This window comes from Conger conger, chromosome 8, assembly GCF_963514075.1.
Source record: "Conger conger chromosome 8, fConCon1.1, whole genome shotgun sequence".
In the NCBI taxonomy this organism is placed as follows: domain Eukaryota; kingdom Metazoa; phylum Chordata; class Actinopteri; order Anguilliformes; family Congridae; genus Conger; species Conger conger.
In genome coordinates this window covers 49,557,388-49,578,463 of record NC_083767.1, presented here as the reverse complement: position 1 = coordinate 49,578,463, position 21,076 = coordinate 49,557,388, and the positions used below count along the sequence as shown (strand labels likewise).

General features: G+C 50.7%; 1 protein-coding gene across 1 annotated transcript; it reads right to left on the bottom strand.

Moving 5' to 3' along the window:
* Positions 1 to 492: 492 nt before the first annotated feature.
* nup205 (nucleoporin 205) lies at positions 493 to 20,968 on the bottom strand. Its single transcript, XM_061250823.1, has 42 exons — positions 20,864 to 20,968; positions 19,686 to 19,828; positions 19,367 to 19,538; positions 18,970 to 19,114; positions 18,376 to 18,535; positions 18,059 to 18,287; positions 17,640 to 17,804; positions 17,118 to 17,293; positions 16,747 to 16,863; positions 16,485 to 16,622; positions 15,991 to 16,141; positions 15,334 to 15,542; positions 14,778 to 14,960; positions 14,501 to 14,551; positions 14,053 to 14,262; positions 13,133 to 13,370; positions 12,673 to 12,862; positions 12,088 to 12,208; positions 11,638 to 11,719; positions 11,062 to 11,226; positions 10,509 to 10,633; positions 10,295 to 10,409; positions 10,037 to 10,186; positions 9,515 to 9,589; positions 9,143 to 9,300; positions 8,934 to 9,014; positions 8,660 to 8,851; positions 7,704 to 7,911; positions 7,418 to 7,516; positions 7,094 to 7,242; positions 6,725 to 6,916; positions 6,269 to 6,390; positions 5,997 to 6,129; positions 5,699 to 5,825; positions 5,405 to 5,478; positions 4,796 to 4,927; positions 4,261 to 4,387; positions 3,597 to 3,757; positions 2,703 to 2,832; positions 2,109 to 2,210; positions 1,706 to 1,782; positions 493 to 956 (listed from the first exon to the last, which is right to left on the bottom strand). The coding sequence occupies exons 1-42, from the start codon at positions 20,889 to 20,891 to the stop codon at positions 804 to 806; spliced, it is 5,955 nt and encodes a 1,984-aa protein (XP_061106807.1). The 5' UTR covers positions 20,892 to 20,968; the 3' UTR covers positions 493 to 803.
* Positions 20,969 to 21,076: the final 108 nt, after the last annotated feature.

The following is a 21,076-nucleotide window of genomic DNA, read 5'->3' as shown; positions in this document are numbered from 1 at the left end:
TCGCAATAAGCCTTGGGTGCCTAGTTTGTGGTTTTTCCCTCCTCGGCCCACTGGTGGTTGGTACTCAACACAGCTCACCACACCACAGCAGGCCACAAGCTTGTAATGAGGGACATTTTTCCTTGTGTCCTGTTCCTGTTCATGGAAATGAGGAATACCCCTTGTTTATAGTGCTCGGAAGAGGATTTGGCAGATTTGTGTTGTACAGACTGTGCTGAACCTGAGAAATTGTGCCTTGCGTGTATGTTCTCAGTGGAGTCTTTAAAGTAGACCTCTTTTGTCCAAAGAATCAATGTGCGTAGGAATGCAAAAGATTATGCAGCCAAGCAGACAAGATGCCAAGATAAGTTCATTAGATCTAGTTATATCTGCTACTGGTTTATCAGACTCTGCTACAGTAAAGTCTGGCTTCACCCACATGACCCTGTTTATATGATAAAATAAGAAGATGTCCATTCACAAATCCGAATCACACGTCTCACACAAGAAAAATCTGGCATTTACAAAAATTTAATTTTCACAATAAAAAAAGGAAAAAAAAACAAATAAACTCAGAAATAACAAAAAATAGAATCCAGAACGCCTTATACAATAGTAAATTTCATTGAGTGTGCTTGGAAAAGAGCAGCGCATCAGCTGATTCAGTTGTAAAGGGGGAAAGCAGAAGAGGGATCAGTGTTCTTGAGGCCAGAGGGGACACAGGGCAGTTAATTCAGAGTCTGATGTATTTCCTACGGGACAGGGGTAAGACAGGGGCAGGCCTGGGGGGACAGACTCCCCCTCCTCCCCTCAGGTGCGCAGGTTTAACTCTTGGGCCGGCAGAGCAGGCCACGGACTCTGCGCACCAGCACCTGTATGAAGGTGTAGCGTGAACGAGCCTGGCTGTACAGCACCTCCACCTCCAACAGCTTCCTCTGCAGGGAGTCCCCGAAACTGCAGGCCACGTCACTCTGCAGCTGAACACACACACACACACACCGTCACGTTTGAGTCACTAAAGACTATCTGGTTCACAAGGAGTCCAAGTGTGAATAAAAAATACATGATTAATATACATACAGTGCCCACCAAAGTTATGTACACCCTTGATAAAGATGAGCTAAGAACACTGTATAAAATTGTAAGCTCAAAAAATGGGAAATGGAAATATTCTTCTTGCCAATAACATTGCTCAGAAAAAAACTTTAACAAGAGTATTTTTCCACAAAAGGTGTCACAATCACTCACACGCAAGGTAGTTAGCACATGCTCCTTCTGCAAGGATAACACAACTGAGTCATTGTCTATAGTGTTTTGAAAGATTTGTGAATATATGGGGCAGCTCTTTAACCATTCTTCCATATAGAATATCCTTCACTATCCTTCCTGTCCTTGTGGACTACTGCCCTCTTCCATAAATTTCTGCAGACTGAGATAGCCATTGCTACATATACATTTTTAAATAAATTCTGTGGTCTATTAACTATTTCTTGTTTGACTTTCAGGTATGTTCTGGAAAATTCCTTGAGGAAAGATCCATTTTGGGCTATAGGTATACCAGTATTTTAGCCAAAACATCTCAGTACTTGCTGGAGTAGATTTTTTTCAGGGGCTCTTCTTGTTAACGTCAGTGAATATGCTGACCAGAATACACTGCACTGCAGCAAATTTGGCCCTCCATGCCAGTCCAACCTCAAGCAAAACTCCCAGGAGACCCTGTTCTCACCTGCTCCAGGTCCTGCCGGCTGACGTGAGACAGGCCCAAACTGCGCCCACCGCCATTCTGCAGCATCCCAAAGGAGTCTGGGAAAGAGAGGCATGGTCTGAATGAAGACAATCTTACCCTCCCTACAGCTGACAAGAGAGACAGAAACTGCAATGCCTGGCATAGACCACCCCAGCATTAGTGGCTCTAGTGCAGACGGGGAAATTCCAGGGGTGAGAAAGTAAAAGTCCTGCCATCTGTTTCTTCGACCCATGAGCTCAGCCAGCATTTCACTAATTAGTTATACCTCCTGGATGAACAATCTTGTTAACATCCAATTCCAGGTGACAGGAACAAAACAGCAAGGAGGACTTTTACTTTCTGAACCTGAATTTTCCACCTCTGCTCTGGTGTCTGTACGTACTGGAGCTGGGCAGCAGGGAGTCCTTGGGGTCGCTGGGGGTGCAGTACAGCAGGTAGTACTCCAGGTGGCGCCACAGCACAAACAGACAGGTCTCAATGACATCTGAAAAGGGACAGGGCCGTCAAGGTATTCAACATTCGTGGTTATTGCCTTTGGTCATCTCCGATGCCCCTTTTCCATTCTCCTCACAATTCTCCTTCAGGGCAATTCCACGGTAACTGACATTACAACTGTGCTAAGTCCAATACAGTTACACAAGAGACTGACATATGCTTTTCCAACCCTCAGGAGGTAATAACAGTTTCTATTATGTAGCTGTATTTACCACCCAAATATCCAGCAGTCAGTTACCATGAAATTGCCCTCAATTATAATTATCTTCTTCTTCACAACCACAAATAACTGTGAAACGGGGTGGTTATTCGTTTATCTGCTCAATAGAAAAGTAGAGCGTTTTGTGTTAAACGCCCTTTCCCCCTTGTGAGGGCTTCACTGTTCCCCGCTTTCCTTCATGAGAAAAGTTGTCCCCCCCTCCCAACACCCCCTGTCAGCTCCCTGGGGGGAGGTTCTGTCTGCACAATGGCGCAAGGATACAGGAGCTGAGAGCCAGAAGCTTGGCCCGGTTGTTGATGAGTTGGACCAGGCGACGCTTGGCCAACACACTCCTCTGCACGGAGGAGATTTTGTCCACCCCTCCTGATCCGTAAGCCAGGGCCTGGCACAGCTGGGAGAGGGGGAGGGAGAAGCCTTCAGTTAGTGCTGTCACTCAGTGATACAGTTTCAGTTTGGCTGAACACCTGAAAGTTAATCAACCATAAATTACAAATCAACTACATTTTCTCATCTTTCTTAACAAGCACCTGAACACATCCTGTAATGTATGGAGAGGCGGTATTATACGTAATAAAAGGGACAGGGCAGCAGTGAGCAGAGGCTGCGGTACAGTATCAGAGACAGGGTGTGGTATAGTATCAGAGACAGGGCTGTGGTATAGTATCAGAGACAGGGTGTGGTACAGTATCAGAGACAGGGTGTGGTATAGTATCAGAGACAGGGTGTGGTACAGTATCAGAGACAGGGTGTGGTATAGTATCAGAGACAGGGTGTGGTATAGTATCAGAGACAGGGTGTGGTACAGTATCAGAGACAGGGTGTGGTACAGTATCAGAGACAGGGTGTGGTATAGTATCAGAGACAGGGTGTGGTATAGTATCAGAGACAGGGTGTGGTACAGTATCAGAGACAGGGTGTGGTATAGTATCAGAGACAGGGTATGGTACAGTATCAGAGCCAGGGTGTGGTACAGTATCAGAGACAGGGTGTGGTATAGTATCAGAGACAGGGTATGGTACAGTATCAGAGACAGGGTGTGGTATAGTATCAGAGGCAGGGTGTGGTATAGTATCAGAGGCAGGGGTACAGTATCAGAGGCTGCGGTACAGTATCAGAGGCAGGGGTACAGCAGCAGAGGCAGGAGTGTAACAGCACCTCTTTGAGCTCCTCAGGGGGCAGGCTCTCCAGGCCCTGCAGCTTGCCCAGGCTCTGCTGGTGGCTCTGGTGGAAGCGGAAGAAGTCAGCGGCGGCGTTCTTCAGCAGGAAGAGCACCAGGCCCAGCGAGGGCACGCGGGAGGCCAGCGGCACGGGCAGGTCTGCAGGGGACAGAACCACAATACTGTTACCTTCACACCATACCACCTCCAACAGACAGCAGCAGATCAGCTAAAAGGCGTTGTTGTGCATTTTACCGTCGTAGGCTGGCATGGTGACAATGCTCTCTGATAGAGATAAAAACTAGTTTTAAACCAGTACCATGGCTCTAGCCTTCCTGCCAGCCTAAAGGGGGCTATGCTGCTTACTGTGGCAATTACTTGTGAAAGAAGCAAAACATATTACTCCATTTTCATCTTAAAATTCTGATATTCAGAATCTGCTGACAAGTACTTGTTTACTCAAGGAAAGAACATTAGTCAGTTTCATTGATTCTTTTCCTGGGCAACTTATATAAGCCTAAATTTCACAGACATGTACTAATGCCACACAGCAAGCACTTTATACACCTTTACACATGTGTATAATATTTAGAGGATACTTCTTGTAGAGCTTCAGGATGCAGGTAAAACATTTTAAAAGGGTAAAGAGTGGAATGCGGGACCTGCGCGGGAGCCGTCTCTGACGGCTGGCTCGCTGGCGGAGGGGCTGAAGAGACAGACGCTGAACTGGGCCTTGGCTGAACTCTGCAGCAGCAGGGTCTGGCAGTACTCCATCACATTGGCACAGATCTGAGAGGAGAGGGGGCAAAGGGCAGAGGGCAGAGGTCAGCTGTGGGACTGGAGGCTCTGTTTTTTGGGGGGTTAGTTGAGCTGTGGGACTGGAGGCTGATTTTTGGGATGTTAGTTCAGTGGGGACTGGATGCTCTGTTTTTTGGGGGGTTAGTTGAGCTGTGGGACTGGAGGCTGATTGCTGATTTTTGGGATGTTAGTCCAGCAGGACTGGAGGCCCTTTTTTGAGGGGTTAGACAGCAGGCAGGGATGTGCAGGGTGGCACTTTTCTAAATCTTATTTCATGTGAGACAGTGCTCACTTGCGCCACTGCGGTTGGCTCCAGAATTCAGGCCCCTTTTCAATGTAAAGTCAACGGTACAACTGTGGATAATTAGCTGAGCGGCGCTGTGAGGAGTCTCACTCTACCTGCTGAGCCGCTAACTCCATCTCCTCCCGCCGGTCGGCCGGCTCCCCCGGGGCCACGCCCTCCTCCACCAGCTTCAGAATCCGCACGCGCTCACTGCCCGCCAGCCGGCCCAGCAGAGACAGGCACTGTCGCTGAGAGAGAGAGAGAGAGAGAGAGGGAGGGAGGGAGAGAGGGAGGGGGAGGGAGAGGGAGAGGGAGAGGGAGAGGGAGAGGGGAGAGAGAGGGAGAGAGAGGGAGAGAGAGGGAGAGAGAGGGAGAGAGAGGGAGAGGGAGAGAGAGGGAGAGGGAGAGAGAGGGAGAGAGAGGGAGAGAGAGGCATCACTCAGAACATTCTACACTGTGGTGTAATATCCTGACTCCTGTCAAACGCATTTCACCTACGCAGCATCATCTGTAATGAGCCCACAAAGGCCCCAGCTCTGCCGCATGCTGTCACTCAGGAGGGACTGGTATTTGATAGACCATCGGGCATTTGACAGATAGATGCGGGTGACAGATGCAGGTGTATTTAATGGACAGAGGCCCTTTGGGTGGAGGTGTTAGCTGATACGTAGCTAAGTAGCTGGAGATGGGAAGACCATTTGATGGATAGTGTGTGTAGCCTGTACCTGGAATCTCCCAATGTGACCCTGGAACTCCATTAAAGCAGAGCTGTTTACATCCTGCTCCATCTTCAGCACCCCTGACAAACACACACACACAGAAATTAGACAACGACAGAGACGATGACAAAGGGTGCATTCTCACTCAAAGAGCGCCCTGCACACACACACACACACACACACACACACACACACACACACACACTCTCTGTATGATCATCCCTCACTCAGGCAGTGACAGATTGAGCCACAGGCAGTGGATCAGCGGCAGAGTTAAACGCAGTCTCAGGTGCCCTGTACCTGGCAGGGCGGTCTTGCTGATGATGCCCGTCAGCATGGAGAGCTCCTGCAGCGCCCCCATGCTCAGTTCTGGGCAGCGCAGGATGGACTGGATGGTGTCTGAGTGTGCAATCAACCACTGCAGTACCTGCAACCCACGCACACCAACCGGGATCACATCACACATATAACATCGCAGTCTGGACTACACATACAACATCTCAACCGGGATTACACATACAACATCACATCACACATATAACATCACAAAACAAAACTGTCATTTACCAAGCCCTTCCATGTAAAAACATGAATTTACCTGTGCTGCCCCCTGCTGGTGTTGAGTGGAAGTGAGGATGACCTGGAGGAGCCTCAGAGCTGGGAGGAGAATCTGTCTGTAGAGATCGAGGGGGCTGGGGATGAACCCGGAGGGGTCTCGCTGTCCAAACACTCTGCAGGGAGTGAGGGAAAGAGGAGACCAGACTGCTTTACACACAAAATGGTTGCTCATTTCCCCTCCATCATTGATCATTAATCTCTCCACAGAGCAGCTTCAATCTGGCCTTTGGCCTTTGACCTTTGACCCCTCACCTGTGCGAGTCGCTCTCAGGCAACATGTCGAACACCTGGCACTCCACCAGCTGGGCCACCAGCCCACAGCGCAGCAGCTCCACCGCCCCCTGCCCCGTCATAGCCACCCGCATCAGGAGCGCCTGAGAGAGGGAGGGAGAGAGAGAGGGGGAGAGAGGGAGGGGGAGAGAGAGAGAGAGAGAGAAGGAGAGAGAAAGAGGGAGAGAGGGAGAGAGGGAGAGAGAGAGGGAGGGAGAGGGAGAGAGAAAGAGGGAGAGAGAGAGAGAGAGAGGGAGAGGGAGAGGGAGAGGGAGAGGGAGAGGGAGAGGGAGAGAGAGGGAGAGAGAGACACAAAACAGCCAGTCAGGATGTTTGTTGAAGTTCTTGAGGGCACAGTAAACCTATATTTGCGCGGTGTGTTGTCTTTAGAGTTGGAAGGAGCGGATGTGAATAACAGCCGAGCACGCGCGGTCTCACCATCTTGGACTCGTAGACGTAGAGCGGTTTGAGCAGCGGGGGCTGGGGGGTGAGCAGGGCCTGCAGGGCGGAGTCGTCCTGACGCAGGCTCTCCACCAGCACACGCAGGTACCCGCTGTTACACACGAACAGCAGCCACTGCCGCTGCCTGTCGATGGCCAGGATCCGGTTCAGCACCGCCAGGGCCAGCATCTACAGGGACAGCCCGGCCAGTCAGCGCAGAGGAAGGGAGGAAGCGCATTACGCACATCAGAGAGCTGGGCTCTCACACTGCGGTTTAGGATTTCGCAAAGGTCACGGAAAGGTCATGTGACAAAGAGCACGCGCTGGATGTGATGGGAAGGTCATGTGACTTTGAGGTTCTCCTACCCGGCCGATCTCGTGTCCGTCACACGCGTCCCGGCACACCACCTCCATGAGCGCGGTGCCGTAGCTCTCGATGATGGACAGGTTCTCCCTCTGCAGTTTGGAGAAACCATCCTCAGGAGCGGTGAGTCTCTCCCACATAGACTTCCCATCTGCATGGAGAGAGGGGGCGGGGGGGGGGGGGTGAGGATTTGGGGGGAATGAGGCAGCAAATGCTGTGACATCCATACAAGCTGACCTTCCGTAAGTGGGCATTATTGGTAGTTATTGGGTAGAAACACACACATCTGCACCCAGTGTCTCCCTGCACATCCCTGCCTGCTGTACCTGTCTGCAGGGTGTCTGGCTCATCTGGCTTCTGTGCGATCTGCAGGTAGTAGAGCAGGGAACCATACAGGTGTGCACGCAGACGCTGGAACCCTCCACCTGCAACACATGACAACATCCCAATGAGCTGTAAGTAAACTGTGAATAATTATAGACCTGAAATACACAAGCACACACATTTCAGGCAAGGCACTAGCTAACACTATTCATTAAGATAACTGAAACAGACATTTTAAACGTGACCCTTGGCATAACAAGCCGCTCAGACTGACAGAAGTCTGCAGACCTGTGCAGAGGATGAAGTCCAGAAGCTTCCGGAGTATCAGGTGCAGGGCGGAGTTTGCTATGGAGGCGAAACCGGAGCAGGCCCCGCCCTCCATCCCCAATCCCTGCTGCTGTTCTGACATCACAGAGTGGCTGAGGTTCGCCGTGAGGGTGAAGACTGCCCCAGCTGCCACCGGCATCAGCTCCACTGCAGCATCCTCCGACAGCACCTGGAGAGAGAGGGGGGAGGGAGAGAGAGAGAGAGAGGGAGGGAGGGGGGGGGAGAGAGAGAGAGAGAGAGAGAGAGAGAGGGAGGGAGGGAGAGGGAGAGAGAGAGAGAGAGAGAGAGAGAGAGAGAGAGAGAGAGAGAGAGGGGGGGGAGAGAGAGAGAGAGGGGGGGGGAAAGAGAGAGAGAGGGGGGGGAGAGAGAGGGGGGGGAGAGAGACAGAGAGAGCGAGAGAGAGCGAGAGAGCGAGAGAGAGCGAGAGAGAGCGAGAGAGAGGGAGAGAGTGGGAGTGGAAGAGAGTGAGAGAGAGAGAGAGAGGGAGAGGGACAGAGGGGGGGGGAGAGAGAGAGAGAGAGAGAGAGAGAAAGAGAGAGAGAAAGAGTGAGAGAGATAGAGACAGGGAGGGAGGGGGAGAGAGTGAGAGCAGACGTGAGCATATCAGCACGCTAACACACACAAAACTGCCTGAGCTAGGACCAGAGATCAAGGAAGTCATACACAGGATTAACATGAGCATATAAGCACAGTACGATAACACCATGCTGAACATACCAGCCTCAAACTAACACACACAGCCTTGTGTGGGGAGTCACGTGTCACCATATCACAGGGTCTGGGGAACCCTCCTAAGCTGGAGGGGACTGCAGGAGTCCTCTTACACGACCGAAATGTCTGCGGCACCCCTCCCTGCTTATCCAGGAAATGTGAGGGACCCCTCCCTTTCTCGCTGGCATCGGGGACCCCGGCCGCACCTTGTCGTGAAGGTCCAGGAGCAGGTCTCGGATGATGAGCTGCCGCTCGTCGGTGGGGATGAGGTCGAAGGGGCAGGCGGTGAAGAGCGTCTCCACCAGCTCCCTCCAGGCCTGCAGGGCGTGCCTCTTAGCGCTCAGACTGTGGCGCACGTGGTTCCTCTCCACCACCTGCTGCAGGATGGAGTTCACCTCCTGGGGCAGGAGAGGGGTTCAGGGTCATTCACACCGGCCGGCCATCTTCAGCTCAGCTCCAACACACTGGCATCGCACTCACCTCCATTAGCAAGGGCCGCTGACCAATGGCCGCTCTTCCCTGGAGAGCGTTGACTTCTGCAACTAGGACCCGGTGCAGCAGCTTCCAATCGCGGAAAAGACAGCGTCACAACCCCAGATATGAATACTGCAGTTGCATGAATATTAACAGGATAAGCAGAGAAAGCACGGGTGGTGAAAAGATGGAGAGGAGTGAGGCGACTCACTGACCTTCACATTGCAGACGGTGTGTCCGTGTTTGTCCACGTGCTCGCAGTTGGAGATGACTTGCTCTATCTGCGTTCGCTCAAAGAAGTCAAGCTGCAGCAGTTCTGGAACTTTCTGACTGAAGTCAATGGCGTCCAGGATACTGAGGAGTTTCCTTCGCACTGAGGGGAAAAGGGAGGAGCATCAAAATAAGAAAGTGCACTGCCTCATTATTACATCACATAACAATGACTACGATAACATCTTCATAAGCCATCCAACCCGGTGATTTCATGTAAATTAGTAGCAGAGATTCCGGCAAACGTTTCAGTGAATAACATTAATGGAATGGGTGCATATTTACAAAAGACAAGTGGATTGCAGGGCCAAACCGACCTTTAGAAGCCGTGTCAAAATGTAGGAATCCGCTGACTGATCGGGTCTCCTCCTCCATCCCCATCTCTCCGTCTGCTGTAGAGTGAGAGAGAGAGAGACAAGAGGCCACAGCTGTGAACAACTTCCTGCTCTATTCCTGCTCTTCCTGTCCCTCCAAAATGGAGGGGTAGTCATAGAATCTGGTGATGCAGGAGTACTGTTAGAAATGGGCACTGGCAGGTTGGATCCAGGTAATCCTGAAGAAATCCCAATCTCAAGTAAATGGATATGGCTTCTGTGTGTTATCGGAATGCGCTATGCATGTTAGCTGAAGGCTATGTGTGTCTTATCTGAATGCTACATGTGTTAGCTGAAGGCTAAGTGTATTTGCTGACTGCTATGCGTGTGTTATCTGAATGCTGCATGTGTTAGCTGAAGGCTAAGCGTTTTAGCCGAGTGCTATGTGTGTGTTATCTGAATGCTGCATGTGTTAGCTGAAGGCTAAGCGTTTTAGCCGAGTGCTATGCGTGTTAGCGGTGTTACCTGCGCGCTGCGTGTGCGGCTGGTCGTCCAGCAGGAGGCTAAGCAGTCTTTGGGTGTGGGAACGCTGACGGTTCAGCGATGTCAGCCGCAGCTCAATGGCGGCCGTCTTCATCAGCCAGGACATCTGTGACAGCGCGTCGATTTTGGCGTCTGGGGGAAAGGACGTGGACAGGGCTCAGGCGGGGAGAACCGCCACGCTAGGGGCAGAGGACCCTAAAGCGGTGATGAAATGCACTTCACGAGGGCCAGGGAGCTCACCTGGGAGGATGAAGGGAAGGTGCTGCAGGTGAGAGTACAGGAAGTCCGCGCTGGTCCTCAGGTAGCGCATGGTGGGGCCCGATGTGTCTGGACACGCACACAGCTGGTGGATCACCTGAGCACACACACACACATATTATTGTCTACCCCAGGTTCTGTAGTTAAGACGGAAGACATAACAAAGTGTGCCATATTTGTCAGCGGTGGGCTGCACCTGGTAGCAGAGCTCGGCGAGGTGTGGGGCCTGTCTTGTGAGGACCGGCCCAGAGCGTTTCTCACTGCCCCTCTGCAGCAGACTCAGGATGGCGTGCAAGCAGCTCCGTGGACACCCCAGCACTCCTGAGACACACGCACGCACACACACAAGCACACGCCCCCAAACACACACATCCCCCAAACACAAACATACACATACCCACACACACACGCACACACACACCCCAAAACACAAACATGTACACACCCACACACACCCCAAACACAAACATGCACACACCGCCAACCACACACGCACACACCGCCAAACACACACACCCCCAAACACAAACATGCACACACCCACACACACCCCAAACACACCCCAAACACAAACACGCACACACCGCCAAACACACACGCACCCAAACACACGCACACCCCCCAAACACGCACAAGTGCACACAGACACACACAAATGCAGTGGTAGTGTTTAGTGCTGTTCCAGAGAACATCAGTGTGTAAGTGCAGATGAGTGAGTGCATGCATTGATCAGAGCAGACAGTGCACACCTGCATCCTGCAGGTTGGTGGTGGAGACAGGCTTCTTCAGCTCATAGCCCAGCAGGTAGAGGGCCAGGTTGGGGCTCTTCAGCTCCAGGGAGGTGATGAGCAGGTTCAGGATGTGGATTTTGGTCTCGTGACGGATTTGTGCCACTCCCCTCTCCGAGTCCGAATCTGTGCCGTTCACATCAATGTCACGAGTTCCACAGACTAACCCCCTCACACAGACTCCATTTTAACTACTTTCCAAAAAGCAAAATGCCCACGTGACCCCACCCATACAAACTACTACATACCACACATAACTGTGATGACACGGAATAGAATAGTTTTACTATTACAAATCAACAGGGCTGGCATATCACATCTTATGGGTCATCATTTGATTAGATTTTTTTAAAAATTGCCTTTTGTAATTTTGCATTGTCTACTATATTGATTGACTGTAGTTCCGGCAGTTCTGTACCCATGTTATATTTCCATTAAGCACATGCTATATAAATGATGCGTCATGTCTTACTGTACACGTGACTCTGGATGAGAGCTTTCATTGGTCTAACAGTCTAATAAGACTCCATTACTCACCGTCATCTTTCTCAGCGTCCTCCTCTGCCTCCTCGTTGTCCAGACACTCCACAAATCCCGCCATCAACTTGTCACTCACAACCTAACGGCAACACAAACATCCAGTCTTACGAAATAGCCTCAGCAAAAAAAAAAACAACCTTAAAAAAACACCTTTCAGTCACTGCAAATCCACATATAACAACTGAACGATTAAGTAGTAGTTCACTAGGAGTTTTTCTGGGTTTGATTCTAGTTGCCATGGATATGAGAAGAACCACAGCAAAGGCCATCATTGAAATCAATGCCACAGCATGAATATTCAGACTGATCATGAATATTCATGGTTACTCCATCACAAAGAGCCAGCCTGCAGACAGGAACATGGAGATGGTGAAGACCACAGGTCTCACTGGCAACAGGGAGTCTTTTGCGAAATGCCTCCAGCGGGGCAGCAGGAAGTGACCTCACCTGGTCATGCGTGAAGTCTCCCACCAGCCGGGACTGGATGTTGGGGTAGCGGGCGATGTGGCACAGGATTTTGGCACTCAGGAGTCCAGCCTCTGGGATGGAGCTGCTGTGGTACAGGTACCTGGAAAGGACAAACAGTGCCATTCTGATTTTGAATATCCATCAAACGCAGTAGCAGGTAAAAAGGTTATCTGGAGAACATACAGAGCCGTTGGTTTACATTTTTTAGCATACTTTCTTCAAAATATTATATTCAATTTATGTGGTTAAGGTACATGACTGAGACCCGCAAGGTCGGTGGATCGATCCCCGGTGTAGCCACAATACGATCCGCACAGCCGTTGGGCCCTTGAGCAAGGCCCTTAACCCTGCATTGCTCCAGGAGAGGATTGTCTCCTGCTTAGTCTAATCAACTGTACGTTGCTCGGGATAAGAGCATTAAAGAGCATTACATATTAATGTAATTTAATGTAACCAATTTAAATAATCTGTGTCACTTCTAAGTACTGTGTCCTGTAATTCCAGATGTTGGCAGCAGATTGACCAAAAGTGAAGCTGGCCAATCAGAGGCAGCGGGCGCCGTACCTGGCGATGTTGACGATGTGATCCGCCCGGCGACTGCGGGCGCTGATGCCCTGCAGCAGCTGCTCCAGGGGGGACACCAGCAGGGACGCCTGGCTCTCCCTCAGCAGGTCCATGAACGCCACCTGCTTCTGCAGAGCCAGGTCCAGCAGGCACAGGCAGTGCAACACCGCCTGCTCCAGCTGCTTCTGGCCTGGAGGACACAGGGGGTCACACACGGATCAGGAGGGTAATAAGGGTACATGAAGATAATTATATGACAGCCCCAGCATAAATTATACTATACATACTTTACACTACAGTCACTTCTATTCATTACAGTCATGGTATCCAGAGCTCTTTACTGAAGTGGAGCAGATAAATAAAATAGGAAAGGCATTCCTCACATGCAGACGCATACACAGGCATGTACAAACGCACGTACGCACCCACACAAACACATACAGCACATGCGCACACACACCAGGGAAAGGGGCGTAGGTGTCCAGGTGGGCCAGCCCCTCCTCCAGGAGGCGGAGACACAGGGCCAGCATGGGCGAATCGTTGAGCAGGTGGAACATGAGGCTGTGTCCTGGGGGCTTGTGGGCGAGGACCTGCTCTCCCTGCAGCACCACCATCTCAGACAGGAAGTCGGCAGGCTGGGGCTTGTAGTCCTGCAGCAGCTTGTGGAAGACCTCCAGCACCGCCTCCGCCACCTCCCACTGCAGGGGGAGGGGAAAGCAACACACACAGCACTGGTCATTTCTGCACTCAGGAATCAAAAGCCACCAAATCTTTCTGGTTTCATCTCAAATATTTATGTTCTTCTTTTAATGCTCCTCCCTTTTCACACACATTTGGAATACCTAATTGTATACAAATGCGCTCATCCTGCAGGAGAATGTAGACAAGAAGGCACTCTCCACTGAAGAATCTGATTTTACCTGCTGCTTCTTTTTACACTGCATCCCAAAAGCCAAGCTTGCACAGATATGAGCTAGAGCAGGGGTGTAAAACTCCAGTCCTGGAGGGCCACACTACACTGTCTGCTGGTTTTTGGTGTGTTTCAGCACGAAGTCAAAGTCAAAGTCTTTCATTGGCTAAAGAGTCCACACACCTTGTTCTCAAGGCCTTAATTGGCTGCAGATTGAAAGGAAACCACAAATACCAGCAGACACTGCGGCCCATCCAGGACTGGGGTTTGACACCCCTTAGTTAGAGGAAGACACTCTAGGTGCAGCTATAGCAAGCAGGCTGCAGGAGCTCAACTGACCAGCAGGGGTCTCTAGAGAGTTGGATCCAGAATGCTCCCAAACCCTGGGCGGTGCTACCACCAATGCATCACCCTGCGTGGCTAACGGCCCCAGCGGGCGTGGTCAGGTTATGCGTGTGCGAGCGCAGTACCTTCTCGGCCGGGCGGCGGTACGCCCGTGTGGGGAAGGGCAGGAAGACGCCGTCGCGCAGGAAGTCCAGGTAAGGCTGCAGCCCGGGCGCTCGCAGGCCCACCCCCAGGTTCACGGGCAGAGCTCTCTCCACCAACATGCTGATCAGCTGACAGAAGGCCCGCGTCAGAGGATACTCCTCACAGCTCGACTCAATCTCATTCAGCTCCACCTGAGAGGGAGAGGGTTAAGCACGCACATCAGAGGATACTCCTCACAGCTCGACTCGAACTCATTCAGCTCCACCTGAGAGGGAGAGGGTTAAGCACGCACACACACGCACGTCAGAGGATACTCCTCACAGATCGACTACCACATCCAGCTCCTCCTGAGAGAGAGAGGGTTACACACACACACACACACACACACACACACACACACACACACACAATTACAAATAAGTATCTCACCTCAATCCCTGCCCCTGCTCTCTGTCCTGGAGCTCGCACTGTCTGGAGAACCTGCAGACCACAGAAAACCAGAGGCCTCTCAGAGCATGTGGATTCACACATGTCCCTAACCATGGAGCTGGTTATGAACACTAAAAATTTGGAAGCACACTAACAAATTATTTTCCCCCAGTTAGCACACCTTAATATTTAGGAGCAGAAGCCTGAAACGGGAGCACTGTAGAGCCCTGTCTAGGTGTTTTGTATGCGTCATGTCCCTGAGTTTGTCCTGGCTTACCTGTGCATACTCCAGTGATTGCCACAGAGAGGAAGCAACTTCGGGCGACTTGCCGAAGGCAGCCAGGCAGTTGAGGAGCTCCCCCTTCAGGACGGGAGGGATACTGCACTGTGTCAGGCCCAGCATCACCACCACAGGGGTCCACTGAGGGTGCTTACACAGGGACAGGCGCGCACTCTCGCTCTGAGAAACCACAGGGGGAGGAGGGGAAAATTCAGGGGGGCAGCACGCAGGTTTGGGTTACTTCACTTTTCCCTGCTACCATAGTTGACCCCGATAACTTGAGTCCATTGCTAATGTGAGCACTGAGTATAAGAGGGAAAATGAAATTTGCCCCAGTGGCCAGACCATCTACTTCACTTATCATCTGTGTGTTCAGCCTCCTTTAGCTAGACTTACATACACTCGCATTTAACTAGGACAAACATAAGGACAAGAAGGCAGGGCTTGCACTTTCTGAGAGTATTTCATAGGTCCCAACACACAAGACAAACTTCGTAAAGTGTATAAAAGTATTTGAGTCCAGAACGATTACACATCTGACCCAGAAGCGTACCCAGGTGACGATGGTGGTGAGCAGCTGCAGGAAGGCGGTGAGGCCGTCCAGCTCCCTCTGGGTGATGCCCCTCAGTGGCGGGTGGCGGTACTGCGACGTGTCAGCGCTGGGTAGATCTCTGCGCAGGTTCTCGTGGTACAGCATGAGGGACTGGAAAAAGTGCTCCCAGGACACAGGGCTGCTTGCTGCCGCCCCCTGCAGGTTCTCTCCTGGAGGAACACACCACACAGCATCCGCAACAGAGAACTTACAGAACTGAAAATGTTTATTTCCAAAAACAACAGTTACATTTGAACTATCATCAAGTCACAGAATCATATGATTTGAACTTGGGAAGAGACCAAATATTCAACCATGAGAGCACAGACTCAATACATGGATCGATACTGAAATACCTCATGATAAATAAACAATTGAATTCACTGATATAAATTTTCCTGCAGAACTCATATTTATATAGGGCACCAGTAATAGTTTAGACTTTGTAGTCTCTCTGTTCTCAGATAGAACTGGCATTTCAAATAGTGCTTTTGAAAGCAGAGCTCAGATATTCAAACACTTGCTGTTGGCAGCTATGGACCACTAGCTGCATGTGCGTGCAAATGCAGGCCCAATGTCTAGAGCTATATCCCAGTATACTGAGCAGGCTGTGCTTACTGTGTGGGGCTCCGTTGGTCCTCAGCAGGCAGAGGCAGTACTGGGCACACTGGGGCCCGGTGGCCAGGCCCTTCAGCATGTGCAGGTAGGGGATGTACAGGGTGGGGGGCAGCAGGTCCCCCATCTGCCGCACAAACTTGGACAGCACCACCTGCAGGACAGCAGACGGTGTGCATCTAAAAAGGAGCATTGCAGTGCTCCTAGAGCAGCTCAACACCGTGGTACAGCTCCACCACAGAGAGAAGCCTGAAGCATTTACAATGCAGGATTACAGTACTCATTTATTATACCCAACCTGAAACAGACAACTTTTGAACAGGAAGACAATGAGAAGAACACTCAAAGGGCTTTACAGTGATGAGGCACTCCACTCAACCACCACCAACCTGGGTGATGCTTGGCAGCCATTTTGTGCCAGAACGCTCCCCACACACCCGCAGATGTGGAGAGGGAGAGAAAGACAGGGGGGCAGGGAAGCGGTGAGGGGGTCTGACCTGCTTGTGTGGGGGCCGCTGCAGGGCCACGCCCAGGTAGGAGCCTGTGAGGGAGGTGTGCTGGAGGGACTCTGAGGGACACCAGAAATCCAAGGCCAGCTCCAGACTGAAGGGGTCTTTGCTGTAGAACTCCCCGATCTGGAGTCACGGGAGACAGAGCCTATGAGAACATCTCTGATCACACCTCTAATGGAGGTGGATAAAAGGAGAGAAGCACAGTGTATTTCAGACTCAGGGAGCAGAGAGGGGGTTCGGGGCTGACCAGGTTCATGAGGTGGTCCAGGTCTCTGCGTAGGGAGGTGGGGGGTTCCGTGCCCATCTGCAGAGACATCTGCACCAGCCTGGCGTCCTCATCAGCACGGTTACGCAGCTGCTTCACCTGAAACACAGATGCAAGTTCAGATACACACCTGCAACACACACTCGATTGGGTTTTTACTTCCACCTAATCGGCCCGTTTTCTTAAGCGATACATTTCATTATGTGCAGTGGTTCACTGTTTTGGTCCAGACGATATAGAATTTTGATACCCTTTTTTCTTTACAATAGAAAACTTTGTGGGAAACACTGTTTGATGGTAAAAAGTCCTGTGTGTCTAAGCGCTTCCCACAGCTGCTCTCTGGCGCCCCCTACCTTCATGGGCATGAGCGCGAGGAAGTCTGTGATGAGGGAGTGAAGGCGGCGGATGTAGAACTCCTCCAGGGCGAAACCCTCACAGCCCAGCACGCCCTCCGTCAGGAACAGGAACACGCCGTCCAACAGGGCCTGGTCCGCCAGAGACTCGTCCCCCTCGGTGAACTCCACCAGCGCTGTGGAGGAGACCGCCGGACTCACCTCAGCGAAGGACAAACACACCACCCCCCACGGACAAACTGCTCTGCCACAAGGCGTCCCAGCCTCCTCTAGAGAGCACTCTATATGAGCTGTTATTAGTACACACTCAGCTTTTACATTTTTCTAATTAAATACTAAGCTCTAATCAATCATTGTCAATAGTCTCTGAAATTACAGGAAGTGAATAATATTTCTGTGGGAGCAAACCCTGTACAGGTTGGTCATTTGAAGTGTACGGTCAGTGATTGAGTGCGCAGGTCAGAGAGTGTGGCTGTGGATGAGTTTGTAAGAGGCAGGGCTCCAGGGGTGAGGAGGGGGTACCTGCTCCCTGGGGCAGCTGGGACAGGGCGCGCAGGGACAGGGCCCAGGCCAGACGAGCCACTGCCTGCAGGCCCGGAAGCTTCCAGGGCTGAGCCTCCACCAGCCGGCTGTGAACCGCCGACACGTACTCCCTCTCTGTTAGCAGGGGCTGGGCCTGCAGCAAATCTGATAGACACACATACACAGAGCACAAACACACACACACGCAGAGGACTGTCACCAAGTCATCTACCACAGCTGCCAGCCTGCTACTCAAACACTACCGCCTACCAGGGAAAACATACACAACCAAGCTGCCAACTGATTCACATCCCCTAACATGCATAATAGCTTAACAGTAGTGTTATGGACACATTTTCTAAAAATCAATGCTGACACAGGAAAGGAAATAAGAGTAATGTTTAATATCTTTAAGATACCTTCTCTGTCCTCTGTTCCCTGCTCCAGAAAGCTGACATCAAGGCAGTACAACAGCGCCATGACCAGAGCCACGTTGACACTGTCCAATGAGCCGTCAGCCTCAGGTGTCACCGTCTCTAGGTAACCAATCAGGGCCAGGGTATCGTCCTTGGTCAGGGCCGATTGGCAGGTCCAGGAAAACAGACACTCTGCGAGAGACGCACGGCACTCCTTGATGAGGTCAGATACCTGTCAGCGGATAGAGGGGGAGAGTGGGAAGTGGTTCCTGGGGAGTGATGGGATCGGACTGGCCCAAGGCGCCTGCTTTCTCTCTCACCTCCTTCCTGTGTTTCTCATTACCCAGGCCGCATTGCTTCTGCAGGCGCTCAAACTCGCGTGTCACGCTGATCTCCGACACCAGCGTCAGGATGCGCGGCGTTAGGCCCTGGCTCATCAGCTCGTCTGTGAAGCGTGTGGTCAGCGCCACCAACTCGCCGCTGAGAGACAGACAGGACACCACAGTCAGCTCCACACCAATGAACAAACATTACCCAAAAGCAGGAAGAGTACATATGAGCCTGAAACATACATACAGGAGACAGAAGTGAGCCCCAAACAGCGAGGAGACAGTCATAAGCTACAGACAAAAAGGAACGCAGCCAGAAGCTACAAAGACGAGTCAGAAACAGGGGACAGCTGTCAATGAGCCACAGAGAGAGGAGACACGAGTCACAGGGAGGAGACAGACGGGAGAAAGATGAGAAACAGAGCAGGTACAGACTACGTTTGACTTCTAGACACAACATGCAAGACAAGTCATCTTACGCAAACTAAAGCCAATAGAGAGGGCATAAGGGCATAAAAAAGAAGGTATAAGAATCATTGAGAACAGATCTGGGATACAGAGAGCACAGAGCTGTATCCATCTCACCTAAGCTCGAGGGTGAAGGTTTTGCCTTGGCGGGACTGGATGAGCGTGCGGAGAGAATTGGCCAAACATCGCTTGCCATCCCAGTACAGGAGCACGGCCACCAACCCCCGTGTCAGCCCTGGAAAATATGGCTGCTGGTGTTCGCCTGCACAAGAGACCAATGGGGAGAGCTGTTGAAGTGATGTCTTTTCACGAAAACCACTGAGAGCGCTTTCATCACAACAGAAGCCCAAAGGGCCGGTTATATGCAAACCCAAGTGCTCTTCTAACAGTGCAGCTGAACCTCAGTGTTGCTACTCATGGGGCTCCGGTGTAGATATACGGCATAGACACACGTGTTGAATTGCTTCAATAAATATCCAGCTATGAGGTGCCGGTCTCTGGTGACAAGAGTTACCTGCTAACAGCAGCTCCAGGGCGGCCATCTCTCCCATATCAAAGAGGTCACTCAGGATGAAGGCTTCTGTTAGCAGGGCCTCGGGTAACAGTCGCGCCCCCTGTTGGCCCTGAATGGAAATGCCTTCCAGGCTGGCCTTTCGCACCTTTTCTCTCTGCTCTGAGCTCTTTGGCTGGGGTCAGACAGGGACAGACCAAAAACACACATCATTGCATTTTGTATCAACCTTTAAGCTTTCCTTCATCAAAGCTGAGCAGCGTAGTATAAGTCAGTCAGGATATGAGAGTTATGGACGATAATATGAGAGAGGGGGACTCACAGGGTTCCTGAAGAGGGAGAGGAAGTGAGGTTTGTGTTTCTTCAGCTGGAGGCCGAGCAGGTGGACGCTCTCGGACTGCCTCCGCCACACCGCGCCCTCCACCGTCTCCCACAGCTCCTTCAGCGGCCCCCACAAACTGGCTCCTGGAGCAGAGGCCATCATCATGACCGCTTAAAATCAGCATTACAACAACAGCACAGGGCAATTCTATCCAGCTTAGGGCTCCTGAAGCCGAGCTGATGCACGGTACACAACATCATAATCACGGCAGCATGCCAGTTGTCTTATTTAAAACATTTTCACTTTATATATGAAGCTATAGTGTACATTGAACAAACCAAAGCATAGTCTAATTTAGGAACCGACACAAAATGCAAAAGAAACTAAAAAGACAATAAGATCATAGCTGCCAGATTTAGACACATTGCAGAATGTCTTGCCAAACCGTTCTTTTGATTCATTTCAAGTAAGCCAAGGTAGCGTCACTTAGAATAATAATGTTATTGGTAACTTTTAGCCAACTTAACAAGGCACACTGCTCAGTGTAACGATTATCCTACAATTACATTCGGTATAAAATAAGCGACAATTCAAGTTACAAGTGAACTGTTCACTGTTTATGTGAAAACAAAACCATTTTTAACAGGTGTTATTTTAGTTCCTCAGCTTAAGCAAGCCCATCGGACAACCACCCTTGTCTAATTTGGCAAAAACTACATGTCGGCACTGCTAGGAACATGAACCGATCCAGCCAGCAAATATTCATATTACTATCACATTCGATTCCTGACACGTGATCCGATGTGTCTAATGTAAATAGCAATATGTACTGCTTTAGAAGTGAACATGACACCAAATAGAATAGCTAAGCATGCTGACATAATTATATATAATATATTGGTAGTTGTTTCAGATAGCTGGCAATACGTCAGACAAGTTCACACCGTAGCACTATGTAGCTAGCTTACAAGCACTTAACGCTACGGCATGGTAGCAGTAGTTGCACTGAAATCTAAACTTGGTTAGCTCCAACGTAAAGGTTTTACTATCGAGTAAAAACATAAACACATAGCTGGTTAACAACGCATGCAGCTACATACAGAGATAAATACTATTACAGCAAATCACATGTTTGTTGAACTGCTTTTTCGTTATTTAAAAGATTTTCTTATGGATACCTGAATTTACCGCCATCTGCGCCGCCATCTTGGATCATGAACCAGTTCCCCGGCAGACTGTCAAATCACAGATACTCTGTTTACTGAAAAGATGTTCTAGCTTGGAGGTTCTTCCCGTCCTTTGTAATGTCGTCCCATTTCAAAGAAACACTGTGGGTAATAATAGTTTGTCCAAGACAAATCTTCTTAATTGATATTAACAGTGAGATTTAA

What these genes read in the sequence shown, in the direction of transcription:
- nup205 (XM_061250823.1), bottom strand. Translation starts at nt 20,891, where the DNA reads ATGGCGGCGCAGATGGCGGTAAATTCAG. An exon ending in AATCACTGGAGTATGCACAG is followed by an intron (nt 14,552 to 14,777) that starts GTAAGCCAGGAC and finishes TGTGGTCTGCAG; the next exon opens with GTTCTCCAGACAGTGCGAGC. An exon ending in CACATCGTCAACATCGCCAG is followed by an intron (nt 12,209 to 12,672) that starts GTACGGCGCCCG and finishes TGTCCTTTCCAG; the next exon opens with GTACCTGTACCACAGCAGCT.